General features: G+C 31.9%; 1 protein-coding gene across 1 annotated transcript; it reads right to left on the bottom strand.

Moving 5' to 3' along the window:
- Window positions 1-16,709: 16,709 nt before the first annotated feature.
- On the bottom strand, window positions 16,710-20,483 carry LOC149143031 (protein NRT1/ PTR FAMILY 2.9-like). The gene is made up of 4 exons (XM_089447272.1): window positions 20,145-20,483; window positions 18,805-19,022; window positions 18,005-18,561; window positions 16,710-17,839 (listed from the first exon to the last, which is right to left on the bottom strand). Exons 1-4 carry the CDS (start codon window positions 20,455-20,457, stop codon window positions 16,948-16,950), a joined length of 1,980 nt encoding a protein of 659 aa, XP_089303398.1. The 5' UTR covers window positions 20,458-20,483; the 3' UTR covers window positions 16,710-16,947.
- Window positions 20,484-22,239: the final 1,756 nt, after the last annotated feature.

Raw genomic sequence — 22,239 nt, 5'->3', positions numbered from 1 at the left:
AGGGAGTAACTTTCCTGCAGCAAGTTAGTTGGCCAGATATGAATACCAAGGTGTTTTAACAAAGACAACAAACAAATTTTCATTGGGAAAGTTATCATTAACAGGAACATCCTCACCTACATGGTTAAGCCTAGATAGGAAATCAACTACCTGATTTTATTTTCCTGACCTGTCCAATACCGTGATGTCAAATTCCTACAGCAGCAACAACCACCTAGTAATCCTGCCATTAGTGACTAGTTTGTTCATGAGATATTGAATAACAAAATGATTAGTATTTACAAAAAAATTGTACCCAGTGATGTAATGTCTAAAATTGTTAATAACATAAATTATAAAAAGGAATTCTTTCTCAGTTACAATGTAATTCAACTCTACAGGAGTTAAATTTTTACTAACAAAATAAATAGCATGGGTTACGAGATTTTCCTTTTGGCCCAATACCGCTCCTATAGCTGAATTAGAGGCATCAGTGGAAATGTGAAAGGGAAATTTCCAATCTGGACCTCTCAAGATAGGTGTTGAAGAAAGCTTTTCCTTGAGTGTATCAAAAGCAGCTTGACATTCATCACTCCAATGAAATTCAGATTCTTTAGTTAATAATTTAAACAATGGCGAGGCTACATTTGTAAAATTCTCAACAAACCTTTTGTAGTAGCCCGCATGTCCAAGAAAACTTCGTACTCCCTTTTGATTGGTTGGTGGGGGCATTTTCACAATTACTTTGATTTTAGCTGGATCAACTTTGATTCTTGCAGCAGAAACATGATGTCCCAAAACAATGCCCTCAGTCATAATCATAAAACACTTTTCATTACTCAATGAAAGATTAGTTTCTCTACATCTCTACAAAACTCTCCTAATATTATGTAAATCTTCTTCAAAAGTATCACCTATTACTATAAAATCATCCATATAGACCTCTATGCAATCATGCAAAAGATCAGGGAAAATACCAAGTATCTCCCTTTGAAATGTGGTTGGTGCATTACATAAACCAAATGGTAGTACCTTATATGGATAGGTACCCCAAGGACATGTGAATGTTGTCTTCTCTTGGTCCTCTAGAGCTATCCTGATTTGATTGTACTTGCTGAATCCATCTAGGAAGGAGAAATACTTCTTTCGTGCTAAAGTGTCCAACACTTGGTTTATAAAAGGAAAGGGAAAGTGGCCTTTTAATGTAGCTTTGTTTAGTTCCCTATAATATACATACACTCGCCATTTACCGTTCTTTTTAGGGACAATAACCAATGGAGAAACCCACTATCTGTCTGAAATAGGATAGATGAACCCTACATCTAACAATTTCTGCAATTCATTTTTCACAATTTCTCTTAAAGTGGGGTTCATCCTCCTTTGTAGTTGTCTTATGGGTTTGGCACTTCCCTCAATGTAAATATGATGAATACAAGTATCTGGGTGAATACCCCTCATGTCTATATATTCCCATGCAAATGTATCTGAAAATTCTTCTAATGTCTGAATTAATTGTTTTTCTTGTTCAAGAGTCAAGGCAACATTAATATTAAGAGTTTTTTTAGGAAGAATTTTGACTACCTTAGCTTCAAATACAGTCATTGAATATGCAGGAAATACATATAATAGGGTTGAATTTAATTCATCCATTGTATTACGCTCATAAGAATTCTGCAAGTTAGTAATGCTATCTATATTATGACTAGACTGCCCTTCTTCATACTGCGAAAAATCAGGATTAGAAATATAACAATTTATAAGATTTTCTTCTAAGTTTTCCTTAAGGCTCATGGCTTGGGCTATTGTTAAAACTGGTTGGGTACATTCTAAATCATGCTCCTCTTCTTCAACCCACTATGTATTTTCTGATCTTAAGAGGGGTTTAGCAGGGGGATACAAATTGATATGCTTTGTTTCAACCTAGTGAGTGATAGTCATATTCCCTAATCTACACCCTATTTAGGCATCTGTTGTGGCTAACCATGGCCTCCCCAAGATCAAAGGATTCCCTCCCAAGTTATTTTTAGGTTGAAGAACATAAAAGTCTACAGGGTATTCCCAAGAATCCAATGAGATGACAATATCTTCCAATAACCCCTCTGGCTTTACCTTAGACATATCTGTTAATTCTAACATCGTAGGAGTAGGTAGTAAATCAAAGGATCTTATGTGAGATAAAGTCTCCATGGTCATCACATTGATGGCTGCACCTAAATAAATTAAAGGGTTTTTTATTGGATACCCATTGTTAAAGGTAGTAACCATAGGGATTCCCGGATCTGCATATTTTTCAGTAGAAAATCTAGTGGACATAAAACTTGCAAGTTTTCCGCCTACTTGAATTGTTGAGGGTTCTTTCTTATGTCTTCCTGTCTTCTTGGTACATAGTTCCCTCATTGTTTTGGCATAAATCAGGATATCCTTATTGCTTGCAGTAACGAGATTTTAATGCACAAATTTTCTAGTTCAGACACAAGATCAAACTTAGGTTGCTTTATTTTCATTTCCAACCTCTCCGGAAAAGGAGGCTAGACCGTATGGCATGAGGAAGGTTCTTGTGATCTTGGAGTGATGTGTTCTACTGGTTTAGGTATGTTTTCTACTTCAGGTGGTTCCATAGTGTCTTCCCCTACGACCTCTTCAATTCTTTCAGGTTGAGTGACCACTTTTCCAGATCAGAGTTTGATTTCTTGTAGTGACATAGGATATTCCTGCAGTAAAGGAAAAAAACCTTCCTGCAGAGGCTATGGGGCAATACAATAAGTAGGAAAAACTGGGATAAGTGAACAATCCAATATTGTGAGTAGATTGGCTGATTTTATTATTGGGGTTAGATACAGGCTAAGCAAGAAGGTGTGGGACGAGGTTGATTTGGTGGGGTAGGAATATGAAGTTGTTGTTGTTATGGTTGTACCATTTTACGCGGCATGGGCTATGGTGGATAAAAGTTCTGAGGTGGAAAATTTTGTGCAGCAGGGTAAGAAAAGTTCCCTTGCCAAGTTTATTGAGAAGGACAGGGCTGCCAGGGCATTGGAACATTCCTCATCTAATTATGAGCATAAGAAAATTGAAAATGTGACTGTGACATACCTCTAGGACATGGTTGCCATGGTCGTTGAGGTGCCATTTCATAGAGTGAATTGACAAGTTCTTGATCTGCTGCATAGGATGCTTTAATCTCAACAAGAGAGGGACATTGATCAGTAGAATGCTTAGCTTCACAAATTCGACATACCTTTATTCTGTCAGCAGGGCATTCCCTTAGAGCATATTTCTTCCTGCATTTGGAGCTAAATACGGCCATGTATTTTTCCAATTCCTCTTGTTTCTTCTTAGCCTGCAAAAAATCCAATTGTGAAGATAAAGTGCTAAGAATATCAGTCTTAAAATTTTCAAATAAGTTACCCATTTTAGCTCTAGTTACTCTAGCTTTGGCAACTGATTTTACAATCCTGGAAGAAGTGTCTCTTGATCCTCCTCCAACCTTAGAATTTCCTTATGAATAACATCTTCAAAACTCATAAACATCATCACAACTCAATTTTTATACATCACCTGCTCCCATTAGGTTCAAAACTTCCAGATATTTCAGTCTAATTTCCCTGAGAAAAATTGTTCTCAAGGTTTCTTTGTTTAGTTGGTTCATCTTGGATCTCTGGATATTATATTGAAATCTTCCACCAAGTCCTCAAGGCTCTCCCCTTCCTTCTGATTCATGCAAAAAAATTCTTCCATGAGGTCCGTAGTTTTACAATAATCTTGGTACTTTTTCAGGAATACCTTCTTCATTTCATCCCAGGTTGCAATGGAGTTTGATCCCAACCCCATAAACCACCTGAGAGCTGCATCCTTTAATGTAGCATGAAACAACTTCAACTTATGATCATTGGAATAATAGTCGTAGCTCCTGCATAATACATCAAATTTGAATAAGAAATCATCATGATCTTCACTAGGGACACCATGAAATTTTGGCAAGGCTGAGGGAGGAATATTTTTCATCTGAGTAGATCCAACACTCTCCCTAATCAGAAATTCAAATGTGACTAGATCCTCTTCAACGTGGATTCCATTTATATTACCCATACCTTCTTTATGAGCCATGTCAATCCAAGAGAAAGTAGGACCCTTATAAACTATATATTATTCAGAGTCAATGGCCCTGAACTACGATTCTTGGATAGGATTGATGAGAAATTCCTTCTCAGGTTGACTACTGAGTAGAGATGATGTCTTCCTTGTAAGAGGAGGTTTTAAATGGGTAGAAACATAAGATTTTCAACAAAATATTCTATTGTGGAAGTATTAATTTGCTTAGGGTCAGAGACCAAGCCATCATCAAGACCAGAGACCTCCTATTCAGATTCTTCCGATTTTGTTGCCTTATTTCTTATAGACTTCCTTCTTCTTGCCAGTTTATTAGTGAATGAAGTGGTGCTCACACCACCACAAAAGACATTTGTAAATATTGGACCCTATTTATCTATTATGCAAACAAATTCAAAATATTTTACTTACCAAGCAATCAAGACATGGCTTTGGCGAATTTTGAACTTTGTAGGTGCATAGGCTTTACCCTACATCTTACCACTTTGACTCCCCCAGTCTTGAAAATATCAAACAACAAAATCATACTAAAACACTTTCAGTATCATCCCTTAGCACCTCCCTAGCAACAACACCAAAATATTGAGTTAAATAATAGACTTATAATTTAACAACATAAATTATCAACCAAGGGTAAGTAAACTTGTGAGATGCCATGCAAAATATATGTAGGCTTGATACCTCAAGTGATTCCTAATTAAATTGATCACATATACATAGCACTAATGCCTCTTTTCTGCATCAACACTTGGCAGCAAAGGCTCTAGAGTGGATTCACCTCCCTCTATAGCTCTGATATTGCTGAAGTTGATAAGAAAAGATAAAACATCAAACGCGCAGTGAAAAGAAATCAAATTGACAATGGAAAGTTGAAACTAATTAAATGAATCATGTAAATCTTAACCATAAATCAATTGACATATGCTACTGAATCAGAAAAGAGAACACTAGTTGTGCACAACAATATCACTACATAAACATAATTAAAGGAATATGCTAGTACTATTGATGGAGTTGTGAGTAAAGGGGGCCCTCCCATACTCACAACCCCTTCAATATTAAAAGGGTTTACTCATTAGAATGAAGAGAACATATAACTTGTATTAATATGGAAAATATCACAGTCTTGTACAATTTGATGCGCTAATGAGCCAACCAAACCCCTTACACATATAATGTAATAGTATTTATACAAGTTTGCAGGCATATGATTTTCCTTAATAAGGAAAAGCTACTTGCTAAACGATTTACTATTATTACACGTACAAAATATCAAAAATAGCTCTTCTCAGTCTGATCCATGACTGAAAGCATGGGTTCGATTATTTCGCGACATCTGCTAGAGATTTTCCTCATGCGGCCAACGAGAAGGAGATTGGATATCTGGGTGGTTTTGATGATAAATCTGGAGCAACCAATAGGACAACGTCCATGTAGGTGGATTTCCCCACAAAACCCATCTTCCTGTTTGTTTTGAGATTAAGTGGAACACAAAAAACCGTCGATTTTGTTGCAGGAAATTTGGACGGTTGCTAGAAATTCGGACGGTTATAGGAAATCCACACCTGCAGGAAATTGCGGAGCATCTATGGGAAAATAGCGACAGCAAGCTGTCTACAAGATATGTCAGAGGTGCTCTGAATCGCATAAGACTTTGATCTGTTGACTCGATAATTTCAATAAGGAAACAATTAGCTTAAGGAACTACTTACGAGTGAGATAAAATGACACATTTTAAGTTAATTTTCATACCTTAAGCACATAGTACCATTTTCGCCAAAATCTAGATAATATGATCAAAATAGGTATAACTAGGTGTCAAATAGAGTTTGAAAATGGAAAAACAAGGTCTTGGAAGGTTGTCAAAATTGAGCAAAACTAGGACTCAATAGCAACACAGTCAACAATTTTGAAAAATTCTGATTTTTTTTTTGAAAAATAACATAATGCAGATTCTGACCAGAAAAAGTGCACTGGAATGCACAAAATGGGCCAAAAAGTGTGTTGTGGAACACAAATAATGGGCCAAAAAGTGTTTTCTTCTCTTGCAACTCTCGCTCGATAGATTTCACCTGGATTATGTCATCTCCTACTCAGCTGGTACCTGTGACTTGCGGAAGGATGCAGAAAACCACATTAACCAAAAAATTTCCAGAAAACAAAGTTGATCTAAAAATAGAAATTGAGAGGCTAAAAATAGCTAGAAAGACATTGAAGAACATTGAAACGATAGTCACCAAGGATTTGAATTATCACACCAATGGATTTGCCATTTATTGGCGACTAAGTAGCTAAAACGTTGGTGGAGTCACCATTTGTTAGTGTAAATATTTCATAAAAGTGTACCAAAAGTGCTTCACTTAAGTCATTGGTGACAAGCAACCCTAACAACAAAATGGTTGCTTCTATGCTTCATAACTACAATAAAACGTGATAAAACCTTGCAAGAAAATATTTGATTTAATCCAAAAACATATAGCAGTAGAAAAAAAGGTGCAATAACTCAATGGAAGCTTTTAAATGAATAATAATTTTATTAAAACGCCTCATGAAAATGATTTACAACATGGATCTGTAAATCCACCTTTGTGGAATGGTTCCTTTGATGTCCTTATGCTTCAGCACTCTTGTTATTCTCTCTCAAAATGCAAAAAACCCAAAATTAATATGGAACTCAAGTGGGAGCTCAAATGTTATTAGATGATAATGGTGGCGATGATAATGATCATGGTGAAGAATGAATCGAAAACCATCTTATTTATAAGAAAGTGTTGGGCTCAATTAGGAATTGGAAAATAATAAAATATTATTTCCCAAATATAAATCTAACCATTAGGAATACTTAATTATATTTTGGGGGAGGGAAAAGATATTCAAAATGGTCAGATACCTCTATTTAGAAAATGGTTGAAGTAATTAACGAATAAAATGACTTATTAATCACTTTGTGAGGATTAAGAAAAGTGTGAATTCGAAATAATTATTAAATAGTGATTTAACAATTATTCCAAAAATAAAATTAAGGAATAATAATTAAATAGTGTTCTTTTAACTATTCCAAAGTGATTTAGTGAAATGTGACTAGGAATTATTACCAAAGAATGACTTAATAATTATTCCTTGAGAGAATTAAATAAATAATAATTTATTTAATTATTCTTATATGTTTTGTTTTTTTTAAATAGAAATAATTTAATAAAAATGGTTTACTAAATGATTTCCTATGGTGAAAGTGATTTACTATGGTAAAATTAATCCTACATGGTGTATTTCGATCCACCTAGTTAGAAATGACTAGGTGATCATTTTTTGGGTGATAACAGTGTGTGGTTGAGATTTTCTCATTTTCTCTCAACCAAGTGATTGTGTGTCCAATATAGATTTTTTATCTTGATATAACACCACATGTATTTATACACAACATTATTTTATTATTTGATTAATAGTATGTGTGATCAATATATTTGAGTCAAAATGTGTTATATACCACTCAAACTAAATTCCTTTAATATTTCATAACATATAATTAATAAACATTAATATATATATATATATATATATAAACATCTACTATACCATTCAAGTTAAATTCCTTTAACATTTCATATTATATAATTAATTAAATAAATAAATAAATTATATATATATATATATATATATATATATATATATATATATATATAAACATGGTATGAATGAAAATAATAACTTATAATCCTAACTATTATATTTTAAATTCATATTTAAATTTAATTAATAAGCATATAAAATTCATTATTTACAATAAACTTTTTTTAAATTTATCTATCTCTTTCATTAAATCTATTCATATCACTATTAAAAAATTATAATTAAAAAGTTGTAAAATATTTATGTATTCAAGCTTGTGTGATCCATAATGAATTAAACAAAGTCTTTGGGTAGAAATCACATGAGAGAATATTTTGGTCGATGCGTTTCAAACCAACAAGTGTGGTTCATTTGGTCCTAATGATGAACCACACTTGTTGGTTCAAAACGCATCGGCCAAAATATTCTCTCATGTGATTTCTACTGAAAGTCTTTGTTTAGTTGTAAAACACCTCTCAAAAAAATTGACTCATTTATATATATTATTAGGATTTTAATATAATTAAATAATAATATTTCTATATATAGAGATGTGAAATTTATATAAATATAAAGAAAATTATTAAGAACCATAATAAATATGGAAATGCTAAAAGGAATCAAATCTCTTGAGGTGTAACCCTTTTCTAAAATTTTACACTCAAAATGAGCTTGCATCCTCATAGTTTTGATATGTCTCTAGGGTTGGTCAATCCACAAAAAACTAATAAAATTACAAGCAAGTTTGTTCAAAAATATAATATAATATACTTATTACATTCAAAAAAATTTAAATATTAATTATTCATGTTCATTATGATTATTTCAAAACATATATAAATTTAATAAGAATAAAAATATTATATATATATATATATATATATATATATATATATATATATGATTAAAAATTCATATTTCAACCTTTTTTGTAACTCGAGGAATTTGTAACTAGTGATCCTTATTATGGTATGGCATGATGTGGATTCCAAGTGCTACCATTATAAACTTTAGGTGTGTAGGTATGTCCCTTCCACATGAATCGATAAATAAAGGAATTTGAACACCTGAACTCATAGCACATAATACATCATTTACACACAATGACTAATTGAGCTACCCCTAGAGCTCATATTTAACTTAATTAATAAGCATATAAAAACTTAATATTTACAACAAAATTTTTCTATAAGTTATATATCTATTTATCTATGTATATCATCAATGTTATTCATATCACTTTAAAAAAAATCATAAAAATTATAAAACATGTGAAAAGATATATATATCTATATATATATATATATATATATATATATATATATATATGAATTTTGATAAAATTAAGGATAGGAATATTTAGGCATAGATGTGGAATTTATATAAATATAAATAAAATCATTAAAACTATAATAAATCTTAAAGGAATCAAATTTCTTAAAGTGTATTTTTTTTTAAATTCGACCTCCAATATGAAATTTCCATCTCCATAAATTTTATTTTTTAAATGTTTAGAAGATCTAGAATAAAATAAATTTATATCAACTATTAATTAATTAACATAATTAATAAATAACAATAACTATTAAATTATTAATTATAATAAATCCATTAATTATTAATTACATAATAATATTAGTTAATAATTAACTTTTTAATATTAAATGATACTCTAATAATACTTTTAACCTTTCAATGTTAATCATATATAATATAACATACAACTTAAATGTCATGTCATAAGCATACTCATGATGCATAAGTAACTTGAATTTAAAAAAAAAAATATGTTAGCCTTGAAATGCCCAAAATGATAGGATGTGCAAACATATATGACATAGCATTCCACTTAAATGTAATGGCATAAGCATACTATCCACGCATATGCAATTTCACTGGAATAAAAGATTTAGTGTGTCTATTTGGAAATGCTACAAAATGATAGATGTGAAAGCTTGCAATACAAACAATTGGTTTTCCTCTATTACTATAATATATTGAATTGTTATAACGAGAAAAAAGTATTATAAAGAAACGCAAATTTCAACGACATAACTTTGTATTATACTAGTGTACTTCAATGTCATTATTAAGTGCAGTCTAGATGCTTTTGGTGAATTTCTTAATTAATATTCATTTTGTTTTTTATAAATTTCCTTTTAAAACTGGAATCCCTTGAAAGACACCATAATGTTTTTTTGTTGTATCTAATGTTTTGGAAATTTTCTGTAAGTATTACTTCCAATTTAAGGATATTTGATTTGATTATTCTTCATAGGGTACACGTACCACATATGGAAGGGAAAGCACCTACCACATATGGAAGGGAAAGTATTCCTCTGTTGACTATACCACAACACATGGACAATAAAAGACATCACCTTATATATAGAAGAGCAAGTATGCCTGGCTTGATTAGACTTTTTAAAGAAAAAGTTTATCTAATAAAATACTCAAGATTTAAAGAAGCTTTCAAAAAATATTATCAGATAATAAAATATTTAAGATTTAGAGAAGCTAGAGTAAAGAAGAAATGCTATAAATTATAACAAAATCCATTTTTTATATAGTAATAATAAAAAATTAAAAAACCAAACACTCAATAATGTTATTATTTTTTAAAGAAAATACAAGATGTAAGGTATTTTTTTAAAAGAAAGAAAATACAAAATGTATTTTTAAGAAAAAGGATTTAAAAGAGTGATCTAGTTTAAGTGGATCTAATAATTAGAAATATGTTTTTTTCTCTTAAAGAATTATAAATTTAAATTAACAAAAAAATAAACTAATTTAATTTCCAAATTATAATCTTAAAATTAATTAACAATTAAAAAATTCCATATATCAATTAAATGTAAATGATTAAAAAAAATTAAAAATTAAAGTAACACATTTTTTGATATTATTTTTTAAAACCAATTATAGAAAAGTGAAAAGTTAAGAGTTAAGTTCAAGGGAGAATTACCCGGAGGCACAGTATCCCAGATTTTGGTTAAAAATCATCGTTCGCCAGTGTACAAAGTGAAGGACAAGATATCGAAGCTGTTTTTGTCGGACCCGGGCAGGGAAGATATTTCTGTGAAAATTAGTGTTTGTCTAACCTTGAAGGGATAAGGTTCCAATTTGACTTTTCAAAGAAAAAGGCCATTGATATTGATATCAGGAAATAGGGTTTCTATATAACCTAGGTTATATGATGCCAAACTTCTTCCAGATTTAATAATTCAGTCTCGCAATAATTGATTCTCTTTTTGGCTTTTCAAAGAACGCGGCTATTGATATCAGAAAATAGGGTTTCTATCAAACCTAGCTGGTTACATGATGCCAAATTAATATTAACTTATTATGAATATATAGCATAGAAATAAATTTCACAGATTCCATAACAATATTCTTCTTAACATTTTCAGGTTTGCCAATTTATCAGAGTCGTATTGTTGGAATGGTAGTTGAATAGGGTTTCTATCAAACCTAGCTGGTTACATGATGCTCGGACCCGGGCAGGGAAGATATTTCTGTGAAAATTAGTGTTTGTCTAACCTTGAAGGGATAAGGTTCCAATTTGACTTTTCAAAGAAAAAGGCCATTGATATTGATATCAGGAAATAGGGTTTCTATATAACCTAGGTTATATGATGCCAAACTTCTTCCAGATTTAATAATTCAGTCTCGCAATAATTGATTATCTTTTTGGCTTTTCAAAGAACGCGGCTATTGATATCAGAAAATAGGGTTTCTATCAAACCTAGCTGGTTACATGATGCCAAATTAATATTAACTTATTATGAATATATAGCATAGAAATAAATTTCACAGATTCCATAACAATATTCTTCTTAACATTTTCAGGTTTGCCAATTTATCAGAGTCGTATTGTTGGAATGGTAGTTGAATAGGGTTTCTATCAAACCTAGCTGGTTACATGATGCCAAATTAATATTAACTTATTATAAATATATAACATAGAAATAAATTTCACAGATTCCATAACAATATTCTTCTTAACATTTTCAGGTTTGCCAATTTATCAGAGTCGTATTGTTGGAATGGTAGTTGAAGGTGTACATATGGTGGTTGTCAGTGACATTGTTTTTCTTTAACACTATGACCAGTCCACATGTTGGATGGACTAAAGCAGGGTTGGAAGCACGATCTGATCTCACCTTATCAATAACCTGTCTAGTGAATCACACAACGTGTGTGTGAAGTCCCCTAACGTTCATGGATAATCTTTAACAGAAGTTGGGCTGCCCATGTCCAGACGTAGTGATTGCAAATCAAGAACTATACAAAAGCATAAAGTAATAATAATTGCAGACAGCTGCTCCACGCGACCTTCTCCCAGCTTCTATTAGCTTTATGGATGCAACACGACGTCTCTATGTTAAAAACTCCAACTTAAATTGTCTTCCTCTTAGGCCACGCACCTTGCAAGGCTCGAGTCCGGCTTTATCATCTACACAAAGTCGACGCTACAGAACAAACCACTACAGTGCAGAATCTAGATGCTTTGTTTTCTGCTTCGACACAGTAATAAATTCACTCCTCAGTGGCCCACTGCTAATAAGCTGAGGGCAATTATTGCCAATTAAGAATGAATCTGCTGTCTTATACTGCATTAAGAATGAATGGACAAAAAATAATGGAGGTATCATTTATTTGTTAAATTGAATTATGTCTGGTCTTGTTCGATGGGCTGTCCGGCAGTCGCTTGTTGAGCCTCAAGCCTATCGCATGAGAGAAGGTCAAGTATGAAACATATATTGTCTGAATCACCCGTTCAATTTGAAAGTTTAGGCAACTCTACTAAGGTTCTAATCATTTTAAGAAAGGAGGTTGATAATTATAAAAGGAAAAATTAGCTGTATTTATGGACAAATCACGTGGTCTTGGCCAGCAAATTTGCTCTTCAAATTCCATCCTTAATTGTTACTTACTACAAATTTACCTGTCAAATTCCATCCCTAATTGTGACTACTCAGTCAACTAGATCAGTTCACTGTACACTGGCTGTTTGATCGACTGCAACACCCCATATTGCCTGTCTTCAGTGAATTGACTGGTGACCAGTTAATAAATAACGAAGTACTGGGTCGGGGCTGGTTCACAAGAGAGATTAAGCGAACTGGCTTTCAAGCTGTTCGATGAAAGTACCGCCATTGGATAAGAGAGCCGTAAGACGGAAGCAGTATACATGTATACGTGCCATTCATATTTCTTTTTTGGGTGAGTATTTTGGATTTTGAGAGTTAGAAATGGTTGAAATTGATATCAATTTAATTTGATTGCTTAATTCCCAGGTGGGAAACGAAAAAAATGAGAGAGAAATGGTATATAGCACTGTTATCCCAAGTTATATTATTTTATCTATATTGTATTATGATGAAGTTTTGTAAAATTTATTATTAGCATAGATTTATTTTAAATAAGAATATAATATGTGTTAAGAAACATTTAATTTTTTCAATTGTAGTTTGTTTTATGAGTTTATATTATTTAAATATTTTGTATAGTTATTTAATTTTTAAAATTTTTAGATTTTTAAATCTTTTTATTTTGACAGAATTAATCTTACATTAAACTGTAAAATAATCTCTCTATTCAATTAAATTTATAATATATAAAATGATAAAATAATTTAAAAATGTCAATAAATAATGCATTTTGTTTTATCCCAAATATATTAATAATGTGTTTTGATTTATCCCACATATATCAATTTTGTTTAAATGAATTTGGCTTTCCCATAATCAATTAATTTATCAAGTATTAATACATTGTAAAATTTAATGTTAATACAAGAAAGTAGTTAGCTATTTTTTAAAGTATTCCATTAAATATTATTATTGTTTTTGAATTATTAATAAAATGGCTATCGATATATAAGATTATATGAAATAACAGTCTTCACTAAGTAATAGTTTTTTGTTTAACGATATATTTTATAATTAAGTATTTTATTAAAAGATTGTACTAAGAAAGAAAGATATTAGATATTTGTGATATAAGAAAGAAAGATATTTGTAATATATTTTGAGACTCTTTAATATATATAAGAGATATTTGTTATATATGTATAGATATATATAATTATGATTTTTTTTTAATTAATAATTAATTAATTAATTAAAGTAAGAAAATAATAATTTAGATAAAATTATAATTTAAATAAAATTATGAATTATTATTTTTTACTGTTTTAAAAATATATTATTAAAATGATATTTTTAGATATTTTTCTAATTTATCTAACACTAATAAGTAATAGTAAGAAACATTACAAATAAATAAATGTTAAATTAACAAATTGCAATGCAAGTTAATTTAATTTTAAAAAAAATATTATATATGTGAATATTTGAATGAATAAATTAAAATAAAAATCTCCTAAATAATACATAGAGAATAGCTTACTATTTTTATTAATTTAATAAATTTCAGAAAATATAAAAATATCAATTTAAAATTTTTGAAATAATATAAATTATAATAAATAAAGAAATTCTAAATTATGAAAATTAAAAGAAAATAATATAATAATAATCATATATTTATGTTTTAAAATTAAAGTCACATTTCTTTATCTATAATAATATATGTTTTTTTTTTAAATCAAATTTAATATATATAAAAGCAATCATTTAAATGATAGTGAGAATCAATACAACAATATTTATAGATATATAGTTATGGCAATAATTACGTTTATGATCATGTTATTTGGAAGAGAATTGAATTTGGGTGGGGTAGATGACAACCATTCTACCCAACTAATTTATTTTTAAGTTAAAATTATAATTTTATTTCCTGGATTTATAATACATTTCATTTACCTTTTTCTAAATTTTGCTTAAAACACATTGTGATTTAATTGTTTTTAATAATAAGCAATTTTTATAATATAAATAATGTTCTTTAGATTTTTATTTTATTTTAAACCATTTAATTATTTTTAGTTATGATGATCATTAAGATAATGATAATTACCTTCCATTGAGATTGAACATGCACTATAGGCCTTAAGAAAGTAAGAAATTAATCAAATTTCTCTACAATTTTATTTTATGTTGGAAAAGAATTAAGCTATATTTTCCAAGATCACCAAAGCTTTGCTAAGTTAAAATGTCAGCGAAGGTGTGGTGTGACAAATATTTTGAAATTTAGATTTAATCTTAGTATATGTTGGATAGTTTAAGAGAGTTATTTTCATCTTCAAATCTATTAGTATCACAAAAGTGAATGTTCATTTTCAACATGAAGTTCATGAATTTATTTTTAGTGTAACAATGTTTATTTGATTCTTTGCACTAGTCAATATAAAGAGATATCTTTTATTCTAGAGATATGGGTTGATCACCTCCATATAATACCTTAATTTCCTCTTCCCCTTCCAACTCTTTATGAGAAGACAATTCTCACTTAAACTTTAAGGTAATAATATTTTTATTATTATACTTACTCTAAAAAATGATCTATTCCTTTATTAACTAATGGTTTGTCATGTGGGGTGGCTCTAAGGTAGTTCTTGCAAGAGTTTCAAGCAATTCTTGGATTCCTCTTATCATTTATGTTGTTTGATCTCTTCTTATCCCTATATACATGATCATATTCATGCTCTAAATGGGGGAAAAGGTGCCTTAGGCTATATTTATTTTATTTTCTGTCATAGGTTCCAAATACTCTTTTAACTTATTGATGTATTTATGCAAAAAATGATAGGGAAGAAAGGAAACTCTTTCTTCACTCTAATATTGCAATTATTTTCTTTCAACTAGCATCCAATGGTTCTAAACTTGGCAATAACATTCTCATACAATATTTTCACAACAGAACAACTTTCTCACAACAACCATCAACTCCAAAGGAACCTTTATCTCTTTCACCCTCTTACAAAGGTTTATCTTAGAAATAATCTAAAATATTTTTTAAAGTCAATGAAACAACACAAGAGATTGGCTTTATTATTGTGGCACTCCTATACAAAAAACTTTAAGAGAACGAGGTGATTTACACTGAAATGATGTCACATAAACCTACCTTGGCCCTTAACTCCTTTTGGTGGCTTTCCAGCCATAATTTCATCTTTATTTTCCAAAATAATTCCATATAGCTTGGCTAAAATGGGGCTAATCATAATGGTCCTAAAATCAAAGGAAATTTTTTTATCTCCACTTTCAAAAATATGTACAATGAGACTTTTCATCTAAGATTTAGTGAAGTGTTGCTTCATTGCCAAATTGAAGGTAGTATATGCTAGGGATGAGGATATGCCTTTGGATTTCAAGAAAATTAGCTTGGTAGCATTCAATGCCCTTATCTTTTCTCATTGCCAGGTACTTAAGTACAAACTCAATGTCTTCTAGAAAAAAGATTGCATTCTCTATAAAAATGTTTAAAATTGTGCCCTGACATGAAGAGATTCATAAAAAAAAATTGAAAATAAATCATATTATTTCCTTTAGTTTTATAAATTAGAATTTCCTTCCAATTTTTCCTAAAATCCATATTACATAAGCACAATAGCCCCTCTTACTTTCTATTTACATAATAACTTTGTTTTTAATGAAAACTTTGTATATATTTATTTTTTTAAATTTAAAAATTCACTTAAAACATTATTAAAGATTTTTTAATAATTTTATATGAATTATTATAACAAAAAAGTTAATTATTTTATTTTAAGTTTGCATGACACGTAATGAAAGTAAAAAAAAATTGTAATAAAATTATGATATAGATTTTAGATGTTGCGAAGTTTAAATCCTCTATATTTTTATTATAAAACAATTACTTTTAATTATCAAAATAATTCTTTATAGAATGTTCTAGTATTTTTTTTTTTTAATAGAGTGTTTGTGTATAGTAAAATATATACACTACTGCACATGAATACAAGTCATAAAAAAATTTACCGCTTCATTAAACTATTACAAATTATTACGCTTTGAAAATTACACAAAAGAAATATAATGGTATGAAAAAATTAAAATTAATCAACACGATCATGCAACTATTTAAAATTGTGATTACAATAATAATTTGTATTAAGAATTGTTATCAAATTAACAAAAAGTAAAATATGATTCCAAGCCTTGTAACCTTAGAATGGATGCTAACTAAACGCTCCCCGGACATTAGCTATACACTAATTAGAGATCGATTAGAAGACATCAATAGCATAACTCTGACCGGACATGGAGTATCAGTTACAGATAATTATTGTTTTGCATGAAGAAAGTACACATATGTAGCTTATGCAGGAGGTGAGATCTGTTTATCTTGCCCGGTAATGGATGTCTTGGCTGTTTGATCGTTGACGGTGGCTTTATATCGGTACCAACGAGCAATGATGAGGAAATACACCAAATTGAGAGTCCCATATCCCGCTATTAGCCAGTAAAAGTTATCGAGCTTGGCCATGTTCAGGTTCTGCGCCAGCCAATTATGGTGACCGGGGCCACCTGTGGTGTTATGCACAATGCTGACAATGAGACTGCTGAGATAATTACCCAGAGCCATAGACAAGAAGAAGAGTGCACCCGCTATACTCCTCATGTTTTCGGGGAACTGACTGTACAGAAATTCGATCTGTCCGATTGCACTGAACGCCTCTGCCAGACCGGCCACAGAATACTGAGGAACCAGCCACAGTGCTGACATCGTAATCCCGTCCCTCGTTTTCTCTATGAAACCGTGGCTTAATGCCACGTTCCGCCGCTTTTTTTCTACCGTCGCCGCGAAGACCATCGATATGACGGCGAGGGCCATTCCAATTCCCATTCTCTGTAAAAGTGTTATGCCCTTGCCATCCTTCGTCATTCGCCTGGAGAAGGGCACGATAAATCTGTCGTAGATGGGCAAAAACAAGGTGAACGCTAGCATAGTGAAGATTCCAAAAGATCCTGCAGGGATCTGGAAGTGCTTGCCCACGTGTCTGTCCATCACCTGTGCCTGCAAAACCGACAATGTGTTTAGCTGTGCTAGACACACAAAGATGCTGATCGTGCTTGACCATATGGGCGCTATTCTTATCACTGATTTCAGCTCTTCCACTTGCTGTAGACTGCAGAGTCTCCATGGAAAGGCCACGGACCCGTCTTCTTTAAAATCATGTGGGATTTTTATAGAAGCCTTGTTCAGAAACCTGAAAAATAGGTACCCAATATCCATCAATTGAACCATTCATAGTGAAGAAAAGGGACTAGTGTTATATTATGTTCTATATATTTTCTGTTAAAAACAATCATAGCGACCACAAACAGTTGACATATACTGCAAAATAATTCATACTTTGGTTATGTGAGCTTACATGAATTGGTCTGTAAGAGCCATCCTTGATTTCAGAAATCCAATGTGTGGTGGGTCATAGTAGTCGGATATCTGCGAAGGCAACGACAAATGGCGCTTTCTTACTGCACCAACCAATACTTGAAGGAAGCTGGTGAGTGAGCTTCCTTCTGGTCTAACACGAATGTAGAGCTTCGCCCCCAGAAGGAAGCTTGTGACAGAAAGAAACATGAGACTGGTGGGGATAACCAAACCCCAACCCCAGCTTACATTATCTTGAATATATACTATGATTGTGAGTGCCACCATCATGGATATGGTGAATGAAAAGTAATACCAGTTGAAGAAGCTCTGTATACTTCTCTTCCCCTTTTCGCTCGTGTAATCAAACTGATCTGCTCCAAAGGCTACAGAACACGGTCTGATACCACCTGCTCCTATGGCCATCACTGTAAAGGAGGAATAGAGCAAGGCATTTTGACCTCCAGTTGCAAGTCTACACGGGGTTCCTGCATTGACGTTGCATGGAGGCGGCCTGAACTGTGGAAATATGGCTGTAAGTGATAGAATACCCATTCCCTTCACAAAAAACACAGCAGATAATTAGATGGCTGTGGGGGGAACACGTTTTCCCCTTCATGCCACACAGACAGAGTACTTACTGCCTGCAGGTTCAGCTTTTCTGCTATTTGAAACACGAACAAGCTAAAACATTTATGTCAAATTACCCAATATTGGTTAGAATCGATTTCTTGACTTCATACAATGTTTTTTTTATGCTACAGCTTAATACAGTGGTCCAATATAGAAAGAGCAACATACGATGACAGATGCTATGCAGCCGAGAGAAATAGTCCAGTATCTGCCAATGTAAGAATCAGAGAGAAACGCGCCTAGAAGCGGGGTAAGGTTCGCCGATCCCAACCACACGTTAATAACGTATGAAGCTGTCACACTTGGCATGTGGAATTTGCTTGTTAAGTAGACAATCAAATTTGAGGACAAACCCAGAGTTGCTAATTTCTCACAAGCTTCGTTTCCTGTCATTTCAACACGGACGAATCCAACTCTATCATAAAATATACCACCAAATTAAAGGCATATACGGAAAAGAAACTCTGCAACTATGAGAAAAAGAAAAAAACACATGCCTATCCTTGCTCGATCAGGATGAATCATACAATTAACAATGAAATTTGGAGGTAGAGGGGCTAAAACTGATAAAGTTAAACATAATGATACGCGAAGAAAAGCAAGTTTTGAACTGGTTTGGTTTTGTTATCTTTGTTCTACAGCAGTAAATTATAGAAAATTGGGTTGCCATGAATCTATACTGATTGTAAATTAATTGCTTTTATAGATTCAACTTGTCCTGACGATGAATGGTTTGATGTCCACAAATGATGTCTCATGTGATCTTCGCCGAAAAATTCTTTATAAACTTGATATGGACCACAGAAACCTAAACTCTATTATATTAGATCTTTATTTAAAATGATCTTTTTTTAAAATAAATCTATACTGATTGTAAATTAATTGCGTCTAGACATAACTATGTAAAATATGAAAAAAATTTAGTGAACACTTCACTCATCACTATCATCAACTACAAACTTGAAACTTCTAAACATTTCCTATACTCTACACAGTTATACTCTAGACTCTACATAGTTATTTTTAGAAGCAATTTATCTACCATATAAATTCAAACCATGCAAACCTACACACCCAGATATCTAATTCTACAAACTATGCCAACCTATACACTCAGATATCTAATTCTACAGAGTTCAAGGTGATATTGAATGAAGCAGAACCGCAATATATGTTCACACTTGCAAAAATGAAATAGGCAGGGGACTTGGACCATGGCAGCAACGCATGGCTCCTCATGGAGAGAGTAAAAAACCTAGCAGATATATTATGAAGAAGAAGAGAATTTGAAGAGTGGTATTCCGAAAATCCACAAGGCTATTTTTAGTCGATATTTCGAGTCTCAAAACCAGACTCATTATCAGGGCATCACAGTCAAGAAAAGGAAGGGAGACTTAGATTAATGACTAAATAAATAGGGAAGTTTTGGTATGAGCAGGCATTGACCTACACATATTCAAACTGCCCTGGTGATAACATTAATGACACCAATATGGGTAGTGATTCACCTATGATAAAAGGCATAGTTTTCCATCCTCCTTTGCTGCTGTGATCAAAGGATCCCTCCACATCTTTCTCCCCTTGGTTTCTGTGATCGAAACCCAAGATCGATTCCACCGGGACTTTGGTTCCACGCCCATCACTTGTGAAATTGCTTCCCTCCTCAGCGTTGTTACCTTCAATTACACTACGCGCTGGATCATGTAATTTTGGTAGGGCTGGTAAAGAACCCAACTCCATCTGGGTCTGGGCAGCCATGACTCTGCAAGCCAGTGTGCAATCTGTGTACGAGGGGAAGGAGGGACAAGAGCACAACCACATGAGAATGCACAGTAGGCTCGCCCCATTTATTTATGGTAGCAAACAAACTTACGAAAGGATACATCATACGCAACTAGTAAAGCATGTCACATCAAGATTGGCCAAGTGAAGTCTAGCATTTTTTATTTCGTAGTTTTTTCATACAATGCAAACGATCTTGACATGCCTCTGGCGCGTTTATCAAGTATGTCAATTTAATTTTGATTTCTCGAATCAACTTTACGAGAAAAGGAATCCAGAGGTGGGTGGGTACGTAGACGCAGAATCCAGAGGTGGGTCGGTAAGTAGAAGCAGAAGAGTTGTTGGTAAATTATTAATGTGTTATAAAAAATATATATTTAAAAACTATAATTTACTAGATATTATGTTAAAAGGATAAACATTAAATATCAACGAGTGACGTTCTTTAGTACACATCTTCTCATAAAAAATTCAAAAAAATAAAAAATTGGTATGAGTGAATACGTGCCATCACCTCAAGCAATTGTGTGGCTGAGGTAAATGAAGTTTTTAACTATAATCATAAAATTCTTATTTTTTTAAATATTTTTGAATGGGAAGAGATTTTTATTAATAAAAAGAAATATCCCTGGGTTTTTTAAAGTTTAGGAACTCTTTATAAAAGGATTATAACTTTTGACCAAGTAATTACAATTAAGAATATACTTAAAAATTGGTAAAGGTTTTTTTGGATTAGGGAGGAAATAATTTTTATATTGACATGATTTTCTTTAAGATAATTAACTTTTCTTTATTTTTTTGGACCAAGTTCTTAATGCTCTTGTATCTTTTTTTCTACCCTCCTTACCATCTTGGGGGATGTTTGAAAAATTGTGTCTCAACTAACTCAAACCAAAATGAGTGTTGTATGTTTGGTGGTGTGGCGTGGATTACAGATCTTTATTGAAACAAGTCTTTGTCAAAGCAATAATGCATGGAACATATAGATCCATGTCTTCTATGAGGCGTTTAGTCTTATCCTTTTCCATTACTCACCTAGATGGCTCTTTTGGCAGAGAATTTTATAGATTAGCTTCTAGATTCTTTTTATCTGGCTCTGTTGGGGGCAACAAAGACTCCAAAACACTACTTATAACTGGTGGAAGACTGATTGATTAATTTTTTGTATTGAGGTCTTGTTTGAAGAGTAGAGAGACACAAACCTCTTTCTCTTTATGAGTTGATTGACTTGTGGGTAAATCCTTTGCAATGAGAGGACGATCTTTAAAAAGATGTCCATATTCATGATAATGCCTGCATCTAAATGAGACATAATTTTCATAATCCATTGTCTCTTTCCAAAGATTATCCACTAAAGCTCAAAGAGGTTGTGAAATATTTATATAGAACTAGATCCCCGCATAGGATGTGTATCTATGTCTCTTTATTTCCTTAGGAAACTTGATGCTACCAATGGAATTAACAACGACTTCAAGGATTTCTTCCTCCAAATATTCCTTTAGAAAAGAAAAGAGCCAAACCTATATTAGGGCAACAATGGAATCTTCCTTCTCATGATTGTAACACTCTTTCCAAAACCGCATGAAGAGGCCAGCATTAATAAGAAATAAGGCCCTCCTTTAAACCCCTCATTCTATCATCCAAGATGAAAAAATTACCTTTTGCTTGTAGCTATAGATGTATTTGTCCCTTAAGGCTCCATTTATTTTTCATCCAACCAATCAAGGAATTTTTCAAAGGGCCATAACGTGATGAAATTGCAGATAAGAACATGTTCGTGAATATATTAGAAATATTCTACAATCTTGTTATATCTCACCT

The sequence above is a fragment of the Pinus tabuliformis genome, chromosome X (assembly GCF_031772625.1).
Source record: "Pinus tabuliformis cultivar Carrire ecotype Pingquan chromosome X, CPIR1, whole genome shotgun sequence".
Lineage (NCBI taxonomy): Eukaryota > Viridiplantae > Streptophyta > Pinopsida > Pinales > Pinaceae > Pinus > Pinus tabuliformis.
The sequence above is the reverse complement of the archived record's forward strand: the minus strand, read 5'-3'. Positions and strand labels throughout refer to the sequence as shown.

What these genes read in the sequence shown, in the direction of transcription:
- LOC149143031 (XM_089447272.1), bottom strand. Translation starts at nt 20,457, where the DNA reads ATGTGGTTGTGCTCTTGTCCCTCCTTCCCCTCGTACACAGATTGCACA. An exon ending in GCTGCATAGCATCTGTCATC is followed by an intron (nt 18,562 to 18,804) that starts GTATGTTGCTCT and finishes TTTTTTGTGAAG; the next exon opens with GGAATGGGTATTCTATCACT. An exon ending in GCTCTTACAGACCAATTCAT is followed by an intron (nt 17,840 to 18,004) that starts GTAAGCTCACAT and finishes CCTATTTTTCAG; the next exon opens with GTTTCTGAACAAGGCTTCTA.